General features: G+C 48.8%; 3 protein-coding genes across 4 annotated transcripts; 2 read left to right on the forward strand and 1 right to left on the reverse strand.

Moving 5' to 3' along the window:
• Positions 1–10,330: 10,330 nt before the first annotated feature.
• LOC127291793 (uncharacterized) lies at positions 10,331–15,411 on the forward strand. 2 transcript variants are annotated; one of them, XM_051321115.2, is made up of 6 exons: positions 10,331–10,482; positions 11,179–11,349; positions 11,494–11,749; positions 11,875–12,097; positions 12,192–12,315; positions 12,688–15,411. In XM_051321115.2, exons 2-6 carry the CDS (start codon positions 11,188–11,190, stop codon positions 15,193–15,195), a joined length of 3,273 nt encoding a protein of 1,090 aa, XP_051177075.1. In that variant the 5' UTR covers positions 10,331–10,482; positions 11,179–11,187; the 3' UTR covers positions 15,196–15,411. The 2 variants fall into 2 exon arrangements, with proteins under 2 accessions (XP_051177075.1, XP_051177076.1); XM_051321116.2 differs by lacking the exon at positions 11,179–11,349.
• A 3,534-nt stretch (positions 15,412–18,945) lies between these two features.
• Positions 18,946–22,704, forward strand: LOC127346567 (uncharacterized). Its single transcript, XM_051372854.1, has 5 exons — positions 18,946–19,059; positions 19,147–19,198; positions 19,373–19,380; positions 19,472–20,193; positions 20,388–22,704. Exons 1-5 carry the CDS (start codon positions 18,946–18,948, stop codon positions 22,702–22,704), a joined length of 3,213 nt encoding a protein of 1,070 aa, XP_051228814.1.
• Positions 22,705–23,611: 907 nt separating this feature from the next.
• Positions 23,612–25,038, reverse strand: LOC127291794 (fructokinase-2-like). The gene is made up of 2 exons (XM_051321117.2): positions 24,749–25,038; positions 23,612–24,628 (listed from the first exon to the last, which is right to left on the reverse strand). Exons 1-2 carry the CDS (start codon positions 24,959–24,961, stop codon positions 23,831–23,833), a joined length of 1,011 nt encoding a protein of 336 aa, XP_051177077.1. The 5' UTR covers positions 24,962–25,038; the 3' UTR covers positions 23,612–23,830.
• Positions 25,039–25,111: the final 73 nt, after the last annotated feature.

The raw sequence follows: 25,111 nt of genomic DNA on the forward strand, positions 1-25,111 counted from the left end.
ACGTTGGGTTTGCTAAAGGCAAGAACAGGAAACTCTGCAGCGGCAGCTTGGCCTTGTGCGGCACCCGCGCCAGCAGCACCCAGCGCGGCACCACGGCCAAAGCGGCGAAGCCTCGTAGGCTCCCCGTCTTCACTGCGTAGGTGGACGAACGGTTAATGTCCTCGCCGAGCTTCTTTTGACCTCTGACTTTAGTTTCTTGATGTGGTCGACACCGCTCTCTCGATCGCCGGAGCACTTCCCCTTGATAGTTGCTGGCGCTGTAGCGTGTAGGATGTGAAGCGCGGCGCGCCCTCCTCCGTCTCCCCGCCCGCGCAGCATCGCGCTTGCTCCTTCATGCGAGTGACAGCTGAAGGCCCCGGCGAACCTATCCCGGCCGGCCGGTGGTGATGGCGGCTGTTAGGAAAGATCTTTGGGGATATAATCACTGCGAACCTATCGACTGCTCGGTCTCAGCTCGACGGGGTTTTGTTTTTTTGTCGGAGCTGATGTATTTTATCTGGGCTGTTCTGGTCGTGCAAGGCCCACGGATGCTGTAATCGATGGATCAATCTTTGATGTAGCGACTTACCTGGGCTGGTCTGGTCGTGCAAGGCCCACGGACGCTGGAATCAATCGATCAATCTTTGATGTACGTACCACGGTCGCTTTACCGTTTAATAGTAAAGATAATGATAGTGGTCTTTTGTTGCCACCTACTATGGAGAGTAAATTTTGTTGTGATTATACTATGCCTCCAACACTTGATGAGAATAATAATGATAGCTACTTTGTTGAATTTGCTCCCACTACATCTAATAAAATTGATTATACTTATGTGGAGAATAATAATTTTATGCATGAGACTCATGATAAGAATGCTTTATGTGATAGTTATATTGTTGAGTTTGCTCATGACACTACTGAAAGTTATTATGAGAGAGGAAAATATGGTTGTAGAAATTTTCATGTTACTAAAACACCTCTCTATGTGCTGAAATTTTTGAAACTACACTTGTTTTATCTTCCTATGCTTGTTACTTTGCTCTTCATGAACTTGTTTATTTACAAGATTCCTATGCATAGGAAGCATGTTAGACTTAAATGTGTTTTGAATTTGCCTCTTGATGCTCTCTTTTGCTTCAAATACTATTTCTTGCGAGTGCATCATTAAAACTGCTGAGCCCATCTTAATGGCTATAAAGAAAAGAACTTCTTGGGAGATAACCCATGTGTTATTTTGCTACAGTACTTTGTTTTATATTTGTGTCTTGGAAGTTGTTTACTAAGATAAGGAGAGGTTGCTACAGTAGTAAACAACTTCCAAGACACAAATATAAAACAAAGTACTGTAGCAAAATAACACATGGGTTATCTCCCAAGAAGTTCTTTCTTTATAGCCATTAAGATGGGCTCAGCAGTTTTAATGATGCACTTGCAAGAAATAGTATTTGAAGCAAAAGAGAGCATCAAGAAGCAAATCCAAAACATATTTAATTCTAACATGCTTCCTATGCATAAGAATCTTGTAAATAAACAAGTTCATGAAGAGCAAAGTAACAAGCATAGGAAGATAAAACAAGTGTAGCTTCAAAAATTTCAGCACATAGAGAGGTATTTTAGTAACATGAAAATTTCTACAACCATATTTTCCTCTCTCATAATAAGGGCGTGTTCGGCAACCCTCCGGCTCCCAGATCCGCGGTGCTCCGGCCCGGAGCAGCGCCGAACGTGGCAACTCCACGGAGCCAGATCCGCGGAGCAGGACGATTCGGCTGTGTAATTCGCGGAGCACCTATTTTGCTGATCCGCGGAGCAGCCTGTCGCGGAGCAGCAGCGATTACGACGCCCGCCACCGCCAAGTGAAAAAACTGCTCGGTTGGATTCCATCCTTCCCCAAGCGAGGCTCTCTCCCACACCACGCCAAGTGCTCCCGACCCGTCCTTGAACTAGCCGCCACAGGCTCCCGAGCCGCCGCCGCACCTCAACTCCGGCGTCGCCATCTGCCCGAGCCGCCGGAGCTGGCCGTCCGTCCGAGCCGCCGGAGCTGGCCGTCCGCCCGAGGTCGCCGTCTGCCCGAGCTGCCGGAGCTGTCCGTCCGCCGGCGCGCCGCTCCCGGCCTCCAAGCCGGTACCCGTCCTGCGATGGCAGCCGACCTTCACCTACTGTGCTGCACCCTCCCCGTCGCCCCTTCACCTCTCCCAGCCCACCCGCTCGGCCCCGTCGCTGCTGTCACGCTCGGCTCCGATTCCATTATCCCGAGCTCCTAATCCAGAGCAAGAAGAGGATATGTGCCACGATCTCCTTGGTCCTTGTCCTCTCTGAAAGCAGGGAGTGGTGCTGCTACAGCTGCGGGAGGAGGAGGTAACAAGATCAATCGTCCGATCAGAGGAGAAGCAGGATTGGGCATTTGGGGAAGATAACTATGACGTGGGGGTCCACCCGTCATTGTCTCACATAAAAGACGGGAGCTGGCCGAACGTTCTGAGCTTCGTGGGAGAAGTGCGGAGTCGGATCTGAGAGCCGGATTTGAGGATTTAGAGAAGCTAGGAGGCTTCCGAACACGCCCTAACTTTCAGTAGTATCATGAGCAAACTCAACAATATAACTATCACATAAAGCATTCTTATCATGAGTCTCATGCATAAAATTATTATTCTCCACATAAGCATAATCAATTTTATTAGATGTAGTGGGAGCAAATTCAACAAAGTAGCTATCATTATTATTCTCATCAAGTGTTGGAGGCATAGTATAATCACAACAAAATTTACTCTCCATAGTAGGTGGCAATAAAAGACCACTATCATTATAATCATCATATATGGGAGGCAAAGTATCATCAAAGAAAATTTTCTCCTCAATGCTTGGGGGACTAAAAAGATCATGAAAACCAGCTTCCCCAAGCTTAGAACTTTCTATATCATTATCAACAATGGTGTTCAAAGCGTTCATACTAATATCATTGCTACTAGCATGCAAATAAGATTCCATAGGTTTTTTAATTTTCGCATTAAACCATTCATGTCTTGACTCAGGAAATAGAATAAAAAGCTCACAGATGTTTTCCATTATGCCTTACTAGTGTAAAACAAGAAACAAAAAGATGCAATTGCAGGATCTAAAGGAAATAGCTTCGAGCACAAACACAATGGCGCCAGAAAAGTACTTAACCTGGGACCGGAGTATGAGTGCCTTTTACCTTTCCTCCCCGGCAAAAAGTGCTTGATGTCTACGTTCCCCCTCCTTTCCTGTAGACAGTGTTGGGCCTACAAGAGCAGAGGTTTGTAGAACAGCAGCAAGTTTTTCCTTAAGTGGATCACCCAAGGTTTATCGAACTCAGGGAGGAAGAGGTCAAAGATATCCCTCTCATGCAACCCTGCAACCACAAAGCAAGAAGTCTCTTGTGTCCCCAACACACCTAATAGGTGCACTAGTTCGGCGAAGAGATAGTGAAATACAGGTGGTATGAATATATATGAGCAGTAGCAACGGTGCCAGAAAATAGCTTGCTGGCGTGTAGTTGATGGTGGTAGTATTGCAGCAGTAGTAACGCAAAGAAACAAGAAACAAGCAGCGATAGCAGTATTTAGGAACAAGGCCTAGGGATTACACTTTCACTAGTGGACACTCTCAACATTGATCACATAACAGAATAGATAAATGCATACTCTACACTTTTGTTGGATGATGAACACATTGCGTAGGATTACACGAACCCTCAATGCCGGAGTTAACAAGCTCCACAATAATGCTCATATTTTAGTAACCTTTAGTGTAAGATAGATCAAAAGACTAAACCAAGTACTAGCATAGCATGCACACTGTCACCTTCATGCATATGTAGGAGGAATATATCACATCAATATTATCATAGCAATAGTTAACTTCGCAATCTACAAGAGATCATGATCATAGCATAAACCAAGTACTAACACGGTGCACACACTGTCACCTTTACACACGTGCAGGAGGAATAGAACTACTTTAATAACATTGCTAGAGTAGCACATAGATGAATAGTGATACAAAACTCATATGAATCTCAATCATGTAAAGCAGCTCATGAGATCATTGTATTGAAGTACATAGTAGAGAGATTAACCACATAGCTACCGGTACAGCCCCGAGCCTCGATGGAGAACTACTCCCTCCTCATGGGAGCAGCAGCGGTGATGAAGATGACGATGGAGATGGCAGCGGTGTCGATGGAGAAGCCTTCCGGGGGCACTTCCCCGTCCCGGCGGCGTGCCGGAACAGAGACTCCTGTCCCCCAGATCTTGGCTTCGCGATGGCGGCGGCTCTGGAAGGTTTCTGTGGGTTTCGTCGAACGCCTCAGGGTTTTCGCGACGGAGGCTTTATATAGGCGAAGAGGCGGCGCAGGAGGGTCGAAGGGGTGCCCACACCATAGGGTGGCGCGGGCCCCCCTGGCCGCGCCGGCCTAGGGTTTGGTGGGCCTGTGCCCCCTCCCTGGTGGTTCTCGTGTGTTCTGGATGCTTCCGGGCAAAATAGGAACCTGGGCGTTGATTTCGTCCGATTCCGAGAATATTTCGTTACTAGGATTTCTGAAACCAAAAACAGCAGAAAACAGGAACTGGCACTTCGGCATCTTGTTAATAGGTTAGTTCCAGAAAATGCACGAATATGACATAAAGTGTGCATAAAACATGTAGATAACATCAATAATGTGGCATGGAACATAAGAAATTATCGATACGTCGGAGACGTATCAATCCTCCCTGCTGAAACAAAATTGTCGAGTCGTCAACAAGCGCATGGAAAAGCAAACGTCTACGAAGAATCGAAGTGGTTAAGGCACTTACTAACGAAGCGCCGATTTTGCGACTCTAAGCGGGCGATGATATCTTCCTCACGAGCAGATTGTCGAGTTGTGTTCTCGCTCAAGGCATTTTCTGCGTCATGGAGTCTTTTTCGAAGACCCTCGTGCTCCAGCTTGAGGGCAAGGTCATCGGCGCGCTTATTAGCCTCAGAAAGGGCCTCTAGCAAAATAAAAGATGACAACGTTATGACAAAATATCAGAGGAAAATCTACTCGATGAAAAGAGGCAAAAGAGGAATACCTTTCAACTTATCAGCCTGATCACGGTACCCGATAAATTGGGTACCAAGACGAATAAATTCTTTCATCAAAGGCTGAAAAGGAAAATGGAGGCGAAAAATCAACATAGGAAACAAAAGTTCGACAGCAAAAAAAGGGGTGGGCCGAAAAGGTTGAAAAGTTCGAGAAACATGGATGAAAAGAGCCCTTACATCGTCCATAGGAGGAGTCGCAGAGCTACTAGTCAAAAGACTTGACTCTTTGCCTGTCTCAATCCTCGCTCTCTTCGGTGACGGGGCACGGGGGCTCACGACAGGAGTCGGATGTCCTATGTCCTGTTGAGGAGGCGAGGTTTCTTCAGTAATAGGGCGATTCTCGGAGATCACTAAAGTACGAGACGTGCTTGTTAAAGTAGTCGCGTTAACAGGAGGATCCTCTTCCTCGTCGCCCTTGGGCATCAAGAAAGAGTATAAGAAACGCTTCACAGGCAAAATATCAGGTGCATAAAAAAAAGGGGGCGACAGAGACTTACGATCTGACAAGGGCATCATCATAAGGGTTGAAGGCTTTCTCCTCTTCTTCGGGTGGAGTTTCCTCGATAGGGGATTTACCCGCTTTGGAGGTGCCAGAGTCTGCGATCTCATCCCTTTTTCTTTTGTTTGTCGGAGAAACAATAGAAGGGAGGGATTGCGTAGACTCGGAGGCCTCAGATTCAGCTTCTCTTTCAGAGGAAGTCATGGATTTGTGAGAACCCGCAACTTCACTCTCAGGGCGGGAAGTGCCCTGGTTCTCGTCGGTGACGATGGTTCGTTCTTCGACTTCCCCGCCTTCAGGAAGAGGAGGAAGAGAAGATAAAACTTGATGTTTCTACAAGGAGAAAACATATATCGACAGTACGTTATACCAGGGAAGTCAGCAAAATAGCAGTCGACAAATGTTAAAAAAATAGCAGTCGACAAAATAGCAGTAAGGACAATGATATTTTACCTTGGGGAGGGCGTTGGCGCCGCTATACGGCTCCACGCGACACGAGGTTGGAATGGCGTCCTTTTTGCTCAGCGATGAGATCCTTCGGACGAGCTTTTCCAGATCCTTTACTGGAAGGCTCTTGGGGAGGCAGTCCACATCTTTTTCGCCAGCATACATCCAGAGAGGGTTCTTGCGAGCCTGCAGAGGCTGCACCCTGATCCTAAGGAAATACGCCGTAATTTGAATACCCGACAACTCTTTGCCGCGGGTATTTTGAAGCTCGCGGATACGTGTCATCAGCGCTTTTGTCGCCATTTTTCTTCTTCGGTGGTCTCTGCATCCCAGGATTAGCGACGAAGAATTTTTGCACTACCGTCAAAGGGGGCGATGTTGTATTCTAGCGAGTCAGGACACTCCTCGCGAACGTATAGTCATCTTCTGCGCCACCCTTGGACAGAGTCAGAGAATTTGACGTCGAAGTATTCGACATCAGGGCGAACGCAAATAACGACACCACCTATGTTATAGGCAATGTTGTGGGAGCCATTGCGGCGGAGGCAAAAAATGCACGCTTCCACAGAGCCCAATTAGGATGGGTTCCGAGGAAGCACTCGCAAAGGGTGATGAAAATAGAAACATGGAGGATGGAGTTGGGAGTGAGTTGATGGAGTTGCAGCCCATACACGAAAAGCAATCCACGAAGGAAATCATGGATAGGGGCAGAAAGGCCACGGATGAGATGGTCAACGAAGCTAACCCGATATTCCATAGGGGGCGATGGGTAGCTTTCTTCGCTGGGGAAGCGCAGCGCGTCCTTCTTCTCCATGAGGCCGAGCTTCTTCATCAAGTTGATATCTTGGTTGGAGATCTTGGATCTCTCCCACTCCGAGGCTCCCAGATCTTGTGCCGCCATCTTCGACTCAGGAGTGTTGTGCCTCGTGAGTCTTGCGCGTGGTGGCATCAACAATGGTGCTCGAGGCAGTAGGGCAGTGCGTGAGTGCTAGAGCTTTTGTGGTTAAAGCGCGGAGATTTTTGGAAAGAGACAGAGCAAAGGCGCGGCGCAGCGAAGGGGAGAACGGAGGAAGAAGAAGGTCCTTTATAGGAACCTTGCGAATCGACGCACCGTTGGATGGAGTAGTAATGGACTTGATGATTTACACGTGTCTCAAGGGGTAAAAACGTATTTTCACTGAGAAGGAACTGGACAGGCGCTACAACGCGCGTGCCAGAAAAAGCGGAGGACGTGTGTCCCCACTTGCGTAACGTGTCAACGTGCCACAGATTTTGGGTCCACAATTCAGTGAGTGGACAGCATTCGCGTGTTCTCGATACAAAGTTCGTGGCTATCGTCAGCATTGATGTCACTTTAACAAAGGAAAATTTCGACTGCGGTGTTATGAAGATTGATGATAAGGAAGAAGTGATGATAATTTCGTGAGCTTTTGATCAAATACAAGTTTTTGATCAAATGCTCGGGGCTACTTTAGAAAGAAGGAAATCTCGAGTATGACAAGAAAGAAAAGGCGAGAGCCTATGATCAAATGCAAGCATTTGTCCATAGCCTCGGGGGCTACTCCCATCGGGAGCGCTGGTCGTGCACCCGAGAAAGATAGGAGAACTCGAAAAAGATGACAATATAGCAACAAAAGGCGTTAAAATGGTGAGCCTACAACCAAGTCCAAGTACTTGGCTGTAGCCTCGGGGGCTACTCCCATCGGGAACGCTGTTCGCGTGCCCGATGAAAATATAAAAAAAAGTGTGATGAGTATATTTCGAGTTATACAAATAACTCTTCATGTACTCCCATCGGGAGGTCAAGATAAAAATATACAAGTCATCCGATGACTCGAATAAATGTGCTAGTCCAACAGCCGAAAAAGTACTCGACAATATATTCTCAGAGTGCCTCAGTCGCAAATTAATCTCTGAATGCCACAATACTTTGCGAAGGTAAGTCCCCGGGATCCGTCCTGTGCGGCGTAGCATCGTCTCTGACGGTGTTTTGCTACTTTTTTCTGTATCAACAGATGCGAAGAAAAATCCTAACGGACGCGTTAGGTATCCGATAAAACATGACTGAAATTCGACATCTGGTAAGACCTTAAGCGGCGCATGTCGAATTACACCAGTATCCCGAGGTCATGTCCAGGGACGTGATCTTGAAGTAGGTTTTGGTGGATTGCCGCAAAAGCAGTTAACTAGTACCTGATCCGTCAGATGAACTAGCCCCAATTACCGCTATCCCTATGCAATATATGATTAATTTATTAAAAATCTTTGTTAACTCGAAGAAGTTGTATTGCAATTATAAAGTTGGAGATATTCCCTGATTCTTCGATTCAAGCAAAATTTCGGGGGCTACTGACATAGGCATTCCCAATGGGCCTGCCGAAGATGGTACCCAGGGTTTTACTGAAGGCCCACGACCCGAAGATTATGAAGTTCGGAAGCCCAGTTAGGAGAGAGGTTGGAAAGATAGAATTGTATTAGGAATATCGACTTGTAATTACTACGGGACAGACTCAGATTGTCTCCCGAACTCTGTAACTTGTTTATCACGAAACTCTCGGCTCCGCCTCCTATATAAGGGGGAGTCGAGGGACGAAGAGAGGATCGATTCAGTGTCAACACAACCATAGTTTTCATAAGCAGTCGAGTACTTTCCCGGCTGAAACCCTCGAGATCTACTTGCCCTCTACTTCAAACAAAATCCTAGTCTACAACTTGTAGGCATTGACAAGTTAATCCCTTGTCAGCCGCCGTCCGCGACCCATTAAGATAGTTATATTTTCTTTTTTGTTAGTATTTTTCTTTTTCAATATGTAACTTTAAAAAAATATTTTCGAAGAACAATTTTTTTAAAAATGTTTAGATTCTTTTGAAACTCAATGCATGTTTAGATTTTGATTTTTTGAAATATGAACATTTTTGAATATGAATATATTTAAATTTGAATATTTCTTAAAATTTGAATTTTATATTTTTTCAAATTTTACCATTTTTAAAAATGAACATTTTTTGGATTTGAACAATTTTCAAATTTGAACGGTTATAAATTTGAACGGCTTTCAAGTTTGAACGGTTTTTGAATTTGAACATTTTCTAAAAATTGGGGAACTTTTTCCCAAAATTTTAACATCTTTTGGTATGAACTTTTTCCGAATTTTAACATTTTTCAAGTTTAAACCTTTTGTGAGATTTGAACACTTTTTAAAGTCTCTAAAAAAAATTTGTTTTTTTTAATCTTAATATTTTCGAATCTGAAAAAATAAATAGAAACATTAAAGAAAAACAGGAAACAGAGAAGAAAAAGGGGAAGGAAAGTAAAAACGAAAAACAAAAGAAATAGAGAACAGAAAAAACAGCTATCTGGGTCGACCAGGCCGGGCATACCGCTCGCGGAGGGTGTGCGGCGCGCGGTAACACGGCCGACCTGGTCGCGGGTGGACTCCGCACCAGCGTCCTCATCGTCATCCCGCAGCAGCACCTCCATTCTCGACTCCGTCCGCCGTCGCCATTAACGTTGCTCGGCCCCGCCACCGATCGTAACCGCCTGCTCCCGCATCCCGCGACCAGCGGTGCTCCCGTGCCACCTCGCCGCCCCTCCCTGCTCGAGCCGCGGTCGATCGGTAACCGACGCAACGGCCGTCGTATAGGAATTGCCCAGCTTCACCTTCACGCTCTCCCACTCCCCACTCCCCCTCTGCGCTTGCACGCTCCCCCTCCTCACCGCGTCCCTCCGCTGCAACCCTCCTCCTTGGTCCTTGCGCCGTTGCCTGAAGAAGACTACAAGATTGATTCATGACCGCTCTCCGTCATCCTCATGTCCAGCACCGCCCACGTCCCCAAGATCCAGAGCAGGAGCCGCAGGCACCGTCAGCCCCAATGGAGCAGCATGTGCTCTGGAGTCTGGACGACTCACCTCCTCGAGGCCTCCCTCCCTTATCGGTGAGCACAACTGTCTTTTTTCGTGGAACACTTCCTTGTACAAGTATATCTGTATATGACTATATGCACCTTCTGGCAAGCGATGTGCCCAAATTAATTAGGCTCTTTTCTTATATGACAAATTGATTAGTTATTGGCAATTGACCAATTTGTTTTACTAGTTTACTATACTCACATCTTGGAGGGTTGAATGTTACACTTACCGAGAGCATACCATGTGCTATGCCAATTGCTTAATTATGGTCAATGGGTCTGATAGATGCCACTGACAAATTGTTCATTACCCTAGTCCCGCTGCACGTGGAAAGATGCGCAATTAGCTGGGTACTTACATGGGCGTTGATGGGAAGGATCAAAGCAAGGGAGTCAGGAGGCCAGTTAGCTCGCCTTGGCATTGACTTTGCACTTCCTCACATATCCATCGACTAATCGACCAGGCCGTTGTGAGCAAGATCTGTTTCGTACCTTGTCTAAAAACACCTGCTGGGTGATTGCTTTGCTTGATTCATCGACCGCTCGTCGTAGCCGAGGTATTTCTGTGTTAAGTTGTAGCTTATTCAGTTTCTCGGTCTAGTTTTTTTTTTCAGATGGAAGGTATCCTAGATATTGCATTTCCGTGGGTGCATGTTTTGGTTTCATCCTAATTTCCTCTCCGAGTCTCCTGGCTAGCTGCTAGATAATTTCCTCGTCGTCTGAAGGATACATCTTGGTAAAAGCACCCGCTAGACAAGCTTGCATCTTCAAGCCTATTCTCTTTTGGTGAAAAGAAAGTGGTCAATGGCTTTGTGATACCAAGATGTAATTATTTACCTTACCTTTTACGAGGTCAAAAAAATTATTTACCTTTTAATGTGTCGAAAATATGTTTCCACCCAGTACTAGGTTGATAAGCGGTGGGAAGCTGATAAAATTAAATTATTGTGGGGGTTGATGAGTAGTCTTGATCGGATCTGATGCCCGGAAGAGATCATGTCAGGTGTAGTCGATACAGCGGACCAGATTTGTCCTTTGGTGGAAAACTTGGCGCCTGGATATATTGAAATAAATTGAAACAAGCATGCAATTGGGTTACTCTAGTGCTGTCTGATGCGTGAGATCTTCATTTTGTAATTGGTCCATTCATGACTAATTTATTGTGTAATTACGTGTAGTGACTAGTTATACAATGTAATAAAGACATTCCTCTTATTTTAATTTTATGGATGCTCTACTCATTTAATTTTCAGTGACTACAAATGGACCGTGAAACCAGTACAAGCTACGACGTCCTGGAGAGGATACTGCTTGATGAAAGCGCAGATCCCACTAGCCTGCCGTTATCACTTCTGCAATATGTAACAAATCATTTCTCTCTTGATAACCAAATTGGCAGCGGCGGGTTTGCAGTAGTTTATAAGGTAGCATAAATTCAATCTAATCAGCTTCTCCAATCCTAATCACAGTTGATCTAGACATGAAACAAATATAATCAGATATGAATTATTTGAGATAACATACATACACGATCTGGTTCTTGTTAACAATGGATGTTGTTACTACAGGGAATGGTTGGAAAAGGTATGGTCGCCGTAAAGAAGCTGTCCAACACATTTGGTCTTCACGAGAATAAATTTCATGAAGAGGTCAAATGCCTGATAAATGCCAAGCACAAGAATATTGTAAGGTTTCTGGGCTATTGTGCTGAGACTCAAGGTAAAATGCAAAAGTTTGAGGGGAAGCTTGTCATGGCAGATCAACGGAACTGGTTGCTCTGTTTTGAGTATGTATGCAAAGGGAGTCTTGATAAGCACATTACTGGTAGGACGAAAACGACTATTCCCATTTTTATTTATTTTGTGAAAGGTTATTTAAATACATACAGTAGCATGTTCTTTCCTTACTATACCTAGCATTCTCAAATCCCAACCACTTTGTGTGTGCAGATGCAACCTGTGGGCTTAATTGGAGGGAACGCTATCAAATTATTAAGGGGATAACTGAGGGTTTGCTTTTTCTTCATGAGATGCGAATTCTTCACTTAGACCTTAAGCCAGCTAATATTTTACTTGACGGTCAGATGGTACCCAAAATTGCTGACTTTGGTCTCTCCAGATGCCTTGGTGAAGATCAAACCCGTGCGATTACTGAAAACCTAAGTGGAACTCTGTAAGCCAGCCACTTAAAGCTCTTCGTTTTCTTAGGCATGACTCGCTTCATATTTATTTGCACATTCATTGATCAAACTTTAATCTCTTCACAGGGGATATATGGATCCAGAATATCTCAGATCAAGACAAATTGCATTCGCCTCAGACATATATAGTCTTGGCGTCATAATCATGGAGATATTGACAGGAACGAAGCAGTATCTCGATGACGATTATGTAAGAACAGTTTAGGCATTTGCTCCAAGTTCAAGTCTAAATTTAACTTAGCAAAACATCATTTTTTCTTTTTGGTTGGAGATTTTTCTCATATACCTGTTCTATGAAAATAACCTCTCAGTGAGGTGGTTGAGTTGTGGGGAATGTGAATTGGCTGAAAAAATCACAGGGGAAGATGTAAGCAGCACATACACAAATTAAGTTAAAATGTGTGGACTGAAATTAAGTGGCTTCCATTTTAGATAATCGTTACGATCCATATTTCTTAGGATTTCCAGTTTTTTTTCTCTACTAGCTGTAATGTAATAATCGTATATATATATATTATTCAATTTATTACATAAATACTAACTCTAGATTGCAACCTTATAGGTAGTTGAAAGTTGGATGAATCGATTGGATGCATCAGAGGGGCGGATGCAATTGGAACAAGTAAGAGTATGCTCTAAGATTGGGATAGAGTGCATGAACCTGGATCCAAAGAAGAGACCAGTGGCAAGGCACATAATTGATAGGCTTGATAAAACGACAAGTGCTGACTATTCAGAAGAAATTTGCATCGGCAGTTCATCATTTGAATCGCAGATAAGTTTACCCAGGGAACAATTTGGAGAAAGGATTGGAAAGCTTGGAGCTGAGAGCCTCCAGAAGACAGATGTCAAGGAACACTCAATATTGGAAGATGTGGCAGAACGCCTTGAATGGCTTCATATGCAGGAAAGCCAACTGAAAGTAGGCCAGTTACCATTATGGGGAGTGCAAGATATGAAGGAAAAGGTCAACCGTCATAGGGCAAACAATTCTAGCTCTATCTGTACTGGGTTCTCTGAGAAGAACATTTTGGACATTTTCAACACGAAAACACGCAGCAATTTTGATAGGAACGACAGGCGAAAGTCACATTTTATAAATATCTTCAGAAAGGAGGAGCTCTTGCCAATAGTAAGGAGTAGCAATCGAATTGGAACAGGTAGCTTCAGTGGAGTTTATAAAGGCTTTGTAGGTAATGCACTGGTCGTGGTGAAGACAATGCTCTCTGGTAATATGCTAGAGATTAACATGTTAGAAAACGAAGTCATCGTCCAATCTCAGATCGTCCACAAGAATATTGCTTGGCTCATAGGTTGTTGCCTAGAAATGGAAAACCTCATGCTAGTGTATGAGTTTCTCTCCAGAGGAAGCCTTCATGACATTCTTCACAGCGGCAGCAAGGTGCCTCTGAACTTGGATGTGCGTCTAAATATCATTGAAGAATCAGCACGTGGTCTAGCTTATTTGCACTCACAAGCTTATACCAAAATTGTGCATAGTGATATTAAACCGGCGAGTATACTCTTGGATGAAAACTTTGTTCCAAAGATCTCAGGCTTCGGCGTGTCGAGGTTGATTACGAGAGACAACGAACACGCTGAATCTGTCATCGGTGACATGAATTACATGGATCCAGTATACATGCAAACAGGCCTACTGACCGAAAAAAGTGATGTCTACAGTTTTGGAATTGTGATCTTGGAAATCATTAGCAGGAAGAAGGCCAGACATTCTGATAATAATAGCTTAGTGAAGTGTTTCGTTGAAGTTCATGAAAAAGGGAAGAAAGCAACCGAGCTGTTTGACAAGGAAATTGCGCTAACAGGTAATTTGGAGATTCTTGACTATCTGGCAGAGATTGCTATGGAATGTCTTAACCTTGATATCGATCAGAGACCATCAATGACTAATGTTGCAGAGCGCCTTGTCATACTTAACCGATCTCGTAGGTTAGATGCACAGCATATAAGTGGTGACTATTCAGATGAATCTGACATCAGCAGTTCATTTGCTGAGCAAAACGAAGAAGGCCAATTTTGGGGAGTGCAAGATACGGACCACCCTGGCGTAAACATTTCTAGTTCTATCTCTACTGGGCTCAACAAGTTCAACAGTTTGGACATTTTCAACCGGAAGGCACGCATGAATTTTGATACAAAAAGCAGACTTATATTAGAAAAGTCGCATTTTATAAAGATATTCAAAAAGAAGGAGGTCATGTCAATGCTGAAGACTAACAATTTGATTGGAAAAGATGGATTCTTTGAAGTTTACAAAGGTGTTGTTGGTACTACAGTGGTGGCGGTAAAGAAACCGATCAATGGTAGTATGGTAGAGAATGAACAATTTGGAAATGTAGTCATCATCCAGTCACAAGTCATTCACAAGAACATCCTTAGGCTTATAGGTTGTTGCCTAGAAATGGACAGCCCTGTGCTAGTGTACGAATTTCTCTCAAGAGGAAGCCTTGATGACATTCTTCACAGCAGCGGGAAGGTGCCTCTAGACTTGGATGTGCGTCTAACAATTGTTGCAGAATCAGCACAGGGTCTAGCTTATCTGCATTCACAAGCTCATTGCAAAATCCTGCATGGTGATGTTAAACCGGAAAATATTATCTTGGATGAAAACTTTATGCCGAAGATCTCAGACTTTAGCTTATCAAAGTTGATTGCGAGTGATAACGAACATGCCCACTTCATCATCGGTGACATGTCTTATATGGATCCAGTATACATGCAAACAGGCCTACTGACCGAAAAAAGTGATGTCTACAGTTTTGGAGTTGTGATCTTGGAGGTCATTAGCAGGAAGAAGGCCACTCGTCCTGATGACAGCAGCAGCTTAGTGAAGGGTTTCCTTGAAGTTCACAAAGAAGGGAAGAAAGCAACCGACCTGTTTGACAAGAAAATTGCAGTAAAAGGAAATTTGGAGATTCTTGAATACCTGGCGGAGATTGCGGTGCAATGCCTTAACCTTGATGTGGATCGAAGACCCACGATGACATATGTTGCAGAGCGCCTTCTGACACTGCAACGATATCGTAGGTCGCAAGTTGCTCACCAGTGAGTTGATGCATATTTTAGTGTGAACACCATGTATGCACCATTGGATAAGATGGGCAACTATCAGCGTGACTTATTTTGCCGCTGTGATTTTTTTTTCTGGAATCTTTAGAACTATGATGTATAATGCATATTTTCTCCATTTGTTCAGAGAAGTTTTGCTGTATTATATTTCGTCGGGCTTACCAAATTATTGTACGTGTCAAGGGCATGAGGAACAGTATACGGATCCTAGAATCAGATCAGACTTGTTTTTCTAAGGGTATAGCTGCAGTTGTTCTGCCAATTCATTTCAGGGGTAGAGGAAGTTGCATGCCAAGGAGATGGACTGCTTTCGTCCCCTATTTCATGGTCTAATCAAGATCTTGATCGAGCTCAATGTCTTCATGTTGTAGGATAAGGTTCATGTGGATGAGATGATTTTACTTTCAAACAAAGCTGTTGCATGCCTGTCTGAAATGGTGAGACGATGAACACTCCAAGCTCCTCGCGTCGTTCAGCAAAAGCGACTGCGCACACATCAGGGGGGAAAACGCTGCAGACGGTCAGTCTTGCTGGACTCCCGGAGCCGGATCGGACTAGCTATCCATCGACCTGTCGCACAACGGCTTCGCCTCGAGCATCGCCGTGCTCCGGCGGTGCCATGGGCTATCGATCCATCCGGTTGCCGTTCGTGCGCGCGAGCTGATATTTTTGTTCTTTTCATTCTTGTCACAGGCCGGCGGAGAGGAAGACACGTGTCTGGTATAGCTTAGTTTCCACAGTACAGCGATCTGGCGCAGGCGCACAGCAACGGAACTTCGGAACGGATCTCCCGGGTCACCTTGAACTGATTTGTGTGCTGGCCAATTAGTATTTTCTTAGGTCCTCCGGTGAGGTGCAGATTAGTTTTATGAGATCTTACCTGCTATAGCTGAATGGCAAGTGGATTCAAATTAAGATGTGTACAACTAACCCAATATTACCAAAGTACTAATTCAGATTAAGCTCTCCGGTAACAGTGGACTAAGAAACTTAAAACAGTGTAGTACTACAGTATGGAAGAAGCCTAGAATGAAAGAGTATATTAGAAGCCTAATGCTGACTGCGAAGCAAAATAAAGTTTGACGCTGAGTAAGCTCGTGTTAATACTGAAATTAATACTACATCCATCTTGCGAAACATGTCGGAAATTTTCTCTAAATTTGAATGTATCTAGATACTAGTAAGTAGTATCTAAACACATCTTAATTTTAACAGACTTAACTAAGGCGAGACATGAAAAGACCCAAGCTTAATGCAGCAAAACTTTTTTTTTTCTTTCAGAACACAACTCCATTCATTCCAGGACTTGTCATTCAAAGTGTGCCAACTGTTTCGAGTTTTGATTAGGCGCCTGATTTTTCAAGCACGCCGACCCAAATAAAATTGCTGACGGCTGAGCGGAATAGACACACAAGAAATTATTAATGATGATGCCACTTTTCAGAGTTCAGAAATAAGAAACATTGCATGAGACATAAAGAAATATTCTTCCTGAACACATATCCATTCATTCAGACTCATTGATATGCTCACAAGCAAGTTTGCAACTGTAATTTTGCAATCGCAGGTTATAACTAAATTAAAAAAATATAATAAAAACTATTTATCTAGTATCAAGTTGTAAGATGACACCACTTGAATGAGAATTAAGATAAGGGTGTGTCTATGTCTCAGTTGACTCAGATTTTCTTAAGTCTCAGTCAACTCAGAAAAGTGCAACTGCAGTTCAAAGAAAAAGTGCAACTCAGTTCAGTTGCACATTTCTGGCAGAAAAGTGCAATTGCACTTTTTAAACAGAAAAATGCAACTCAAGTACTTTTTTGTAAGTGACTTAGACTTAAGAAAATTCCAGTTGACTGAGACATAGCAAAACCGTTAAGATAATTCTTAGTCACACCCATAGCTGAGTGGCAAGTGGATTTAAAGTAAGATGTGTATGTATAACTAGCCAAATATTACAAATTACAAAAGTAATTCAGATAAAGATCTCCAGTAAGGCATGCGACTGCCTTCTGCCATCAGCAGCTACCACCACAGGGCAAATCGGCCGGCGGCGGAGCGATTGGAGCACGGTTAGAGGCGAGCGATTGGAGTTAACATCGGGGGATGGAGCGTCTTCCGCGCTCCCGCTTCTGCTCTCGCCCTCGCTCAGAGGGCAGCGCTCGCCGCCGCCGCCGCCGCGTAGCTAGTCTCCCACCGCCCGTTGCTGCCGCGCCGCGCGCCACGCCATTACTGGCTGCGAGCGCCGCGCCGCCGTTTCAGAGGTTTGTCCCCGTTGACTCTGCCCCTGTGTCCCGCACTCCCGCTCGTCGCCTGCCCTCGCCGCAGTGTCGTTCTCCGCGTCGTCTTCCACCCACCTTGCTCCCAGCCGCGTGCTCCAGCCCGCAACCAGCGCCGCTCATACCGCGTGTGCCGCTCGCGCCGTCCCGGCGAGGTGTTCGCGCGACGCGTGCGGCGCCGGCTCCACACCGCGGTGGCCGATCCCCGTGAGGCGCATCTGGATCACTCACGATCCCGTTTCCCGTCCTGTCAACAGCTTCGTGGTTGCCAACGGGCTCACTTACATCTTCTCCTCTTTTGCTGATCGCTTCCGTGCCACGGAGACCTCGCCCGGCATGTTCACGGCTGCCGTGTCGTGCGTTTCGGTGGCCAAGCTTCTCCGCCGGCGTGCCGCGTTCATCTTCGCCGGCGTCCTCTTCCGTATCCACAGCTCGTTGCCTCCCGAGCCCCAACTCAACTCGGTCGACAGTTCGAACCGCCAGGCCAGGAGCGACATCGACATGTGCGTCTTCGGCCGGTTGACTTTTCCCACCGGCTCTGGTGCCTTCCCGGACCCACCTCGCGGCGGGCCCCTCTCCATGACTCAGGCTGAGCGATTCATCCCGTTCGCCGCTGATCTCGCTGTCAATTCGACGGACGCGCAGGTCAGCGCCCCAACTGCCCCTGCTACGTGCCTCCTCCTCAAGCACTCGCTTGGCTGTGCTGGACGCCACCGACCCCACGGCCGCTCCATCTGTGCCGGTCACTCCGAGTCCCACGGTCCGGACGTGGGCTGACGTGGCGAGAACACCACCTGGGCCTGGCCCGCACCATCCAGAGAAGTCGTCGTGCTCTCCGTTCACTCCGCCCCGCCGGCCGCCGTTGGGCTCCTTTTAACCCGGCCGGCCTCTGTTACCGGTGCCTCTCACCTCTACACCGCGTGCGTGCATGCATGCAGAGACCCCATCAAGTGTCGATTGTGCCGTCGCTCGGGCCAGGGCCACCGCGCGCGTGAGTGCTCTGATCCCCTGAAGCTCTGTCGATCTGCGCCTCCCGCTCCTATGGAGTCGCGCGCCGCCCACAACCACACCGCCCCCTCGCCGCTACCATCCCCACCGACAGTCGACCCGGAGGCCACCTCGCCTGGACCGATCGTCCAGTCTGCTCTGTTCATGCAGATCCCGCATGGCATGGAGGCTGCAACCGCGACGAGCGCCCATGGAGCCACGCTCGTTGCGTTCCGCACGCGCGAGTCACGCGAGTTCGCCGCCGACGGGAGCCCTTTCCAGGCGGAGGAGCACAATGTCTACTTCGAGCGACACGAGGAAGCACCCAACCGTCTCCGCTTCAACCACGGTGGCTACGCGTCGCGCTCTCCCTCGTCGCGTTCCCGTTCGAGCACTCGACACGCCCGCACATCCGTGCGTCCCACGTCGTCATGGCGAACCCGATGGAGGTTGCCGAGCTCTGCATGACCGGTCGGGAGTTCATCTCCGTGGTGACGGTCGCCAAGTACGAGCACTTCGCCCGCATCCCGCAGGACCTGAATGTCAAGAACGCGGATGGCGTCTTCACGGTCGTCCCTGTCCGCCGCCTGCGTCGTTAGCCCCCTTTCCCACCTCCGCCGCCCTTCACCTGCCTGGAGATCAAGTCGATGTCTGCTGCTTGCCAGCTCCCGGACGATGCAGTCCGCCAGCTCGACGCAGCGACGACGGTGCCCGACGGTGAGCAGCCTACATGCTGCGCTCCGGCGATCCCCGCCCCTTTTTGTCGTGGTGTTGCTACCGCTGCTTGCTGCATGCTACAGCTTGCCGTTGCGTGTACCGCCAGGGATCGCTGTCCCCTATCTAGCGTGAGTGTATGCTGCGTTTTGCTGTGTCCTGTGGTACAATCTGCAGCTGTCTGGGTTGTGTGTGTTGTGCCTTCGTGTAATCTAGAGCTATGGCAGCCTGTTGCCCTCCCTGTTTCCTATGAATAGCAGTGGTGTGTGTAAAAAGCTGTTCGTTGGCTCCTGGAACACTCGTGGCCTAAACGACTCAGGCAAATGCATCGACGTCAAACGCAACCTCTCCGCTCAGCCGATGTCCATCATTTGTCTGCAAGAGACGAAGCTTACTGACGCTTCGCCATCCAAAGCCTCTTCATTATTGCCGCCGGGATTCAGGAACTTTGCGTCCAAGGCCTCCATTGGAGCCTCTGGTGGCCTGCTCACGGCATGGCGCGACGACCTGGTCGGCCACGTCCGCGACATGGAGCTGCGCTTCACCCTCACCACGTTCCTCGAATTCACCTCGGATGGATCGCGGTTTGCGGTGTCGAATGTGTATGCCCCCTGCGACTCCACCCTGCGTGGAGAGTTCCTCGATGAGTTGCGCTCTCTCGCGTCTCTATGCTCCCTTCCTTGGCTCCTTGTGGGTGACTTCAACATGACCCGCTCTGCATCGGAGAAGAACAACCACCACTTCGACGCCGCGACCGCTGAGGCGTTCAACGATGTCATCGACGAGCTGGTGCTCCAAGAACTGCCGCTCCTCGATCGCCAGTTCACTTGGACAAACAACAGGGAGGTTCCCACTCTCGTGCGCCTCGATCGTGCATTCATCAATCCCCAGTGGAGCGAGGCGTTGTTCAACTCGACGCTGCGGTCGCTCGTCCACAACACCTCCGATCACGTGCCGCTGTTGGTGGAGAGGCCACTTCCCGCGCTCCCGCCTCCCAGGTTTTTTGGTTCGAAAAATTCTGGTCCGCCTCCCCGGACTATCGAGCCTTGGTGAAAGATGTTTGGGCCAGGCCGTCGAATCAGATTGACGGTGCGGCCCGTCGTCTTTCGCGTAAGCTGAAATGGGTCCGCGCCGAGTCGAAGAAATGGGCCCGATCCAGGCTAAGGCCCGATGCGGTTATCTCAAACTGTAGGGAGGTTATTTCCCTCATGGACCTGGTGGAGGAATTTCGCACACTCTCTCATGTTGAATCCCTCCTTCGTTCCCTCGTCAAGATGCAGCTGTCCTCGGAGTACAAAAAGCTCGATGCTTACTGGAAACAGCGGTACACATATCGGTTGTGCAAGCTTGGAGATGAGAACACAGCATTCTTCCACGCGAATGCCTCTGCGCGGTTGCGGCGGAACCAAATAAAGGTCCTTCATTCCGACGGTCACCCCGTGACGAACCATGATGATAAAGAGCGGGTACTACATGCCTTCTACTCGGCGCTTCTCGGGACAACGTCACCCGTTCTTTGGAATCCTAACCTTGCGGCGCTGCTGCCCCCGATTGCTGGGTTGTCCTCTCTCGAGCTTCCTTTTTCCGAGGAGGAACTGAAGAAAGCCCTCTGGTCGATGCGCTCCGACAGCAGCCCTGGGCCTGACGGCTTTGGTCCAGCATTCTTCAAGGCCTTCTGGCCTGTGGTGAAGGACGACCTTCTGAGCTTTGTTATGGAATTCCACAGCGGCGGCGCCCACCTCTCCGGCGTCAACCAGGCTTTTATTGCGCTCCTCCCCAAGACCGCGGAGGTGGTCATTACGGATGGTTTTCGCCCCATCTCCCTTCAGAACTGCGTCATGAAGATCATCACCCGCATGCTTACGACGCGGCTCCAGCAGTTCATCGAGCAGCTTGTCGCCTTTGAGCAGTCTGGCTTCATTGCTGGACGTTGCATTACCGACAACTTCGTGTATGCTGCAGAGCTCGCGCAGTGTTGTCGCATCCGTGGTGCCCCCACCATCGCCCTCAAGCTGGACTTTAAGAAGGCGTTCGACTCCGTGAACTGGGGCTCCCTCGATGCTATCCTTGAGGCTCGTGGCTTCGGTTCGTTGTTCCGCTCCTGCATTCGCGAGCTCTTGACTTCAGGGAGGGCTGCCGTTCTTCTCAACGGTGTCCCGGGGAGATGGATGGAGTGCAAGAATGGCCTGCGTCAGGGTGACCCGCTGTCACCCTACCTTTACCTGATCGTGGCCGGTCTCCTACGACAGCTTATCATTACCGGCTTCGGCTTGCTCCACCCCCTCGTCGATGACCTCCCCTGCCCCGTGATCCAGTATGCCGACGACACTCTGATCCTTGTGCGAGCTACTCCGTCCGAGGTGTCGCTGCTCAAGACGGCACTGGACACCTTCTCCGCCGCGACCGGGCTCACTATCAACTACCACAAGAGCACGTTTGTGCCCATCTATGTGCCCCCCGATGATGCTGCTTCTCTTGCGGCGACTCTCGGGTGCCCCATCTCGACGTTCCCCCAGACATATCTGGGCTTGCCATTGTCAGACAGCAAGCTACCCGCCAACGCGCTGGACTTCCTCGCTGAGAAAATTGTGGCGCGTATCCCTAGCTGGCGGCTACACACTCTTGATCCTGGCAGTCGGCTAACACTCACCACCGCCGTGCTCTCTGCGCTGCCGTCATTTTCCATGTCAGCCCTGCCCATCCCGAAGGGCATGCTCGTTCGGATGGACAGGCCTCGTCGCTCCATGTTCTGGAAAGCGTCTGCCACCTGCTCCGGTGGAGATTGCTTGGTGTCGTGGGAAACCGCTTGCCGGCTCCGTTCTGAGGGTGGCTTGGGCTTGATAGATCTTGGGACGCAGAACACATGTCTGCTGCTCAAGAATGTCTATCGACTGCTCACGGGCGAGGACAATCCATGGATTGTGTGGATCTGGCAATGGTACTTGCGAGGAGACCCGCATCCCGCGACACCTCTTTGGAGAAGCTTCGCGGATCTCATACCTCTCCTTAGGTCGATCACCTCTGTGAGGGTAGGGGATGGTAGCATGACCTCCTTTTGGATGGACAACTGGACCTCTGCGGGCCCACTCCATACCGCGCTCCCCTCTGCGTTCTCCCACTGCCTGGATGCGGATGCGACGGTTGCCGCCGGTACGCGCATGGGTGCCGCCGCCCTTGCCCGGCGCGATCGCGTTTCTCCTGCCGCCGTGGCGGACTTCGCCTTGCTGGAAGACGCCCTCGCGCGCCATCGTCCCACGCCTGTGCCGGACAGACGTGCGATCGTTGGGGGCGCTCCCACGGGTTTCAAGACAAGCGATGCGTACCGCCTCCTTCACAGCTCGGGCTGCGGCCCACCTCTCCACGACCTGAACTGGGACACTTTTGTGCCGGTCCGGGTCAAGGTCTTCATCTGGATCCTAAGGCATCGTAGGACGCGAACCAGGGCACGCTTGCGCCGTCTGGGCATCCTGCAGTCGTCGGATTGCCCATTCTGCCCCGGTGTTGCTTAAGATGTGGATCACCTGTTTGTCAACTGCCCACGTCTACTCCGAATCTGGAGGTGTGCATCTGCGGATCCCCGGGTTGGGTCACACCGCACGGTGGAGGATGTTGTGGATGCCTTCTCTGATGCCCACTTGGGCTGGCCGCTCACGCTCCGTATGACTGCGGCCACTCTCCTTCTCTGGATCACCTGGAAGACGCGAAACCGCATGGTCTTCGATGGTGTCAACACAACCACCGCTGAGTTCTTCGCATCAGTGCGTGACCACCTCACACTCTGGCTTGTCAGGGCGCCGCGCCGTATTGACTGTGCCCCCCTTGTTGCTTGGTGTGCGTCCCTCTCCCCCCTGACCCCCTAGTGTTCTCGGGTGTAGACAGGGCTTGAACCCTGCTTGTAATCCTCCGTTTTCCATGATATTAATGAAAAAGTTTCAGGTGGGCTCTTCGCCCTCCGCTGCGTTGCTCAAAAAAAAAAAGATCTCCAGTAACAATAAACTAAGAACCTTAAAGATTGTACAGTAGGGAAGAAACTTTTAAAAAGTCAAGGTTATATTTTTATATAAAAAAAGACAAGCCTGATGCCAACTGCTAAGCAAAATAAAGTCTATTGCTGACTGCCAAGCGGAATAAGATCATGTTAATTATGAAATTGGTAGTAGTACTACTCATGATGCGAACTTATGAAACAAACAGGAAAACAAGAGCCAACCTCAAAGCAGCAAAACTAATTTTTCTTTCAGAACACAAATGTTTCAAGTTTTGATCGCACGCCGATCCAAACAAACTAAGAAGTCAACTATGAATTTTAGAAGGACTTGACAGAGTGGAATAGGCACACAAGGAAATTATTACTAATGATTATGCCACTTTTCAGAGTTCACAAATAAGAAACATTACATGAGACAGAAGGAAATATTCTTCCTGGACAAATATCCATTCATTCAGACTCATTGATATGCTTGCATTTTATTAAGCGCCCACACGAGGTCTCACGCACACATATAATAAAAAAAGAAAATAAATCTAACCCGACGCAGGAACCACAATCTCTCCTAGATTAGATAAAATGCAGCTAAAAAATCTCCACTAAACTCGATCAACCCCGGGGGCGCACGCGACGACCGGCAGGTGGCTCTAGTTGCTGCCCTTGCTGATGAGCTCAAGGGCTGCAGCGGTGGTGGGCAGCGCCGGGATGGCTCCCTTCTGGGTGGTACAGATGGCACCGCAAGCGTTGGAGAACTGCAGAACCTCCCTGAGCTTGGCTTCGTTGTAGAAGATGGAGTCGTCCTTGGCGACGTTGAGGAGGAGGGAGCCGACGAAAGCGTCGCCCGCGCCAGTGGTGTCGACGGTGTTGACAGCATACCCCGGGACGGAGCCCTTGAAGTCCTTGGTGAAGTACCTGCACCCCTTCTCGCCGTCGGTGACGATGAGCAGCTTGAGCCCCTCGAACCAGAGCGAGAGGACGTTCTTCTCGTCGTTGGCGTCGCCCTGGGTGAGGAAGGCCACCTCGTCGTCGCTGACCTTGATGAAGTCGGCCTCCTTCCAGATGCTCATGATGCCGTCGCGGGCCGCCTGCGCCGAGGGCCAGAGCGGGAGGCGCACGTTGGGGTCGTAGGAGCAGAGCAGCCCCGCGGCCTTGGCGGCGCGCGTGGCGGCCACGTGCGCCGAGCGGCAGGGCTCGGTGATGAGCGAGATGGAGCCGTAGTGGAAGATGCGCGCGCGGCGGATCAGGTCCAGGTTGAGCTCCGCCTCCGTGAGCAGCATGTCGGCGGACGGGTTGCGGTAGAACATGAACTCCCGCTCGCCGTTGGACTTGAGGGTGACGAAGGCCAGCGCGGTGCGCGCGTGCTGGTCGAACAGGCACCCCTCCGCGTTCACCCCGTTCTGCTTCAGGATCTCCACCAGCATGTGGCCGAACTCGTCGTCGCCGAACTGCATGCACGAAAAACCATCATCGATCCATCGATCAGAATTTCGGACGAACATTCACAGTCAACACCCACCCGATGATCAGATCCGAACCAAACAGATGTAGCAAGATCAATCGTATACCTTGCCGACGAATGCGGAGGAGCCGCCAAGCTTGGAGACGGCGCATGCGACGTTGGCGGGCGCGCCGCCGGGGGCCTTGACGAAGCCAGCGGACTCGGCGAGGGAGACGCCGGCCACGTCGGGAACGAAGTCGATGAGCATCTCGCCAAAGGAGACGACCAGGCCTGGGGCGGCCGCCGCCGCGGGAGCAACTCCGTCACCGAGAGGCGCCATGGAAACGAGCTGAACGGAACGAAACTGGAGTGTTGAGAATGGAGGACGGTGATCTTTGGAACGAGATGCTGCTGCTGGCTGACTGGTGTGGTTGATCGACGAGGAGGGCGGGGGCTTATAAAGGCGCTGGCTTGGCCGAGGGGCCGGTTA

This window comes from Lolium perenne, chromosome 4 (genome assembly GCF_019359855.2).
Source record: "Lolium perenne isolate Kyuss_39 chromosome 4, Kyuss_2.0, whole genome shotgun sequence".
Taxonomy (NCBI): domain Eukaryota; kingdom Viridiplantae; phylum Streptophyta; class Magnoliopsida; order Poales; family Poaceae; genus Lolium; species Lolium perenne.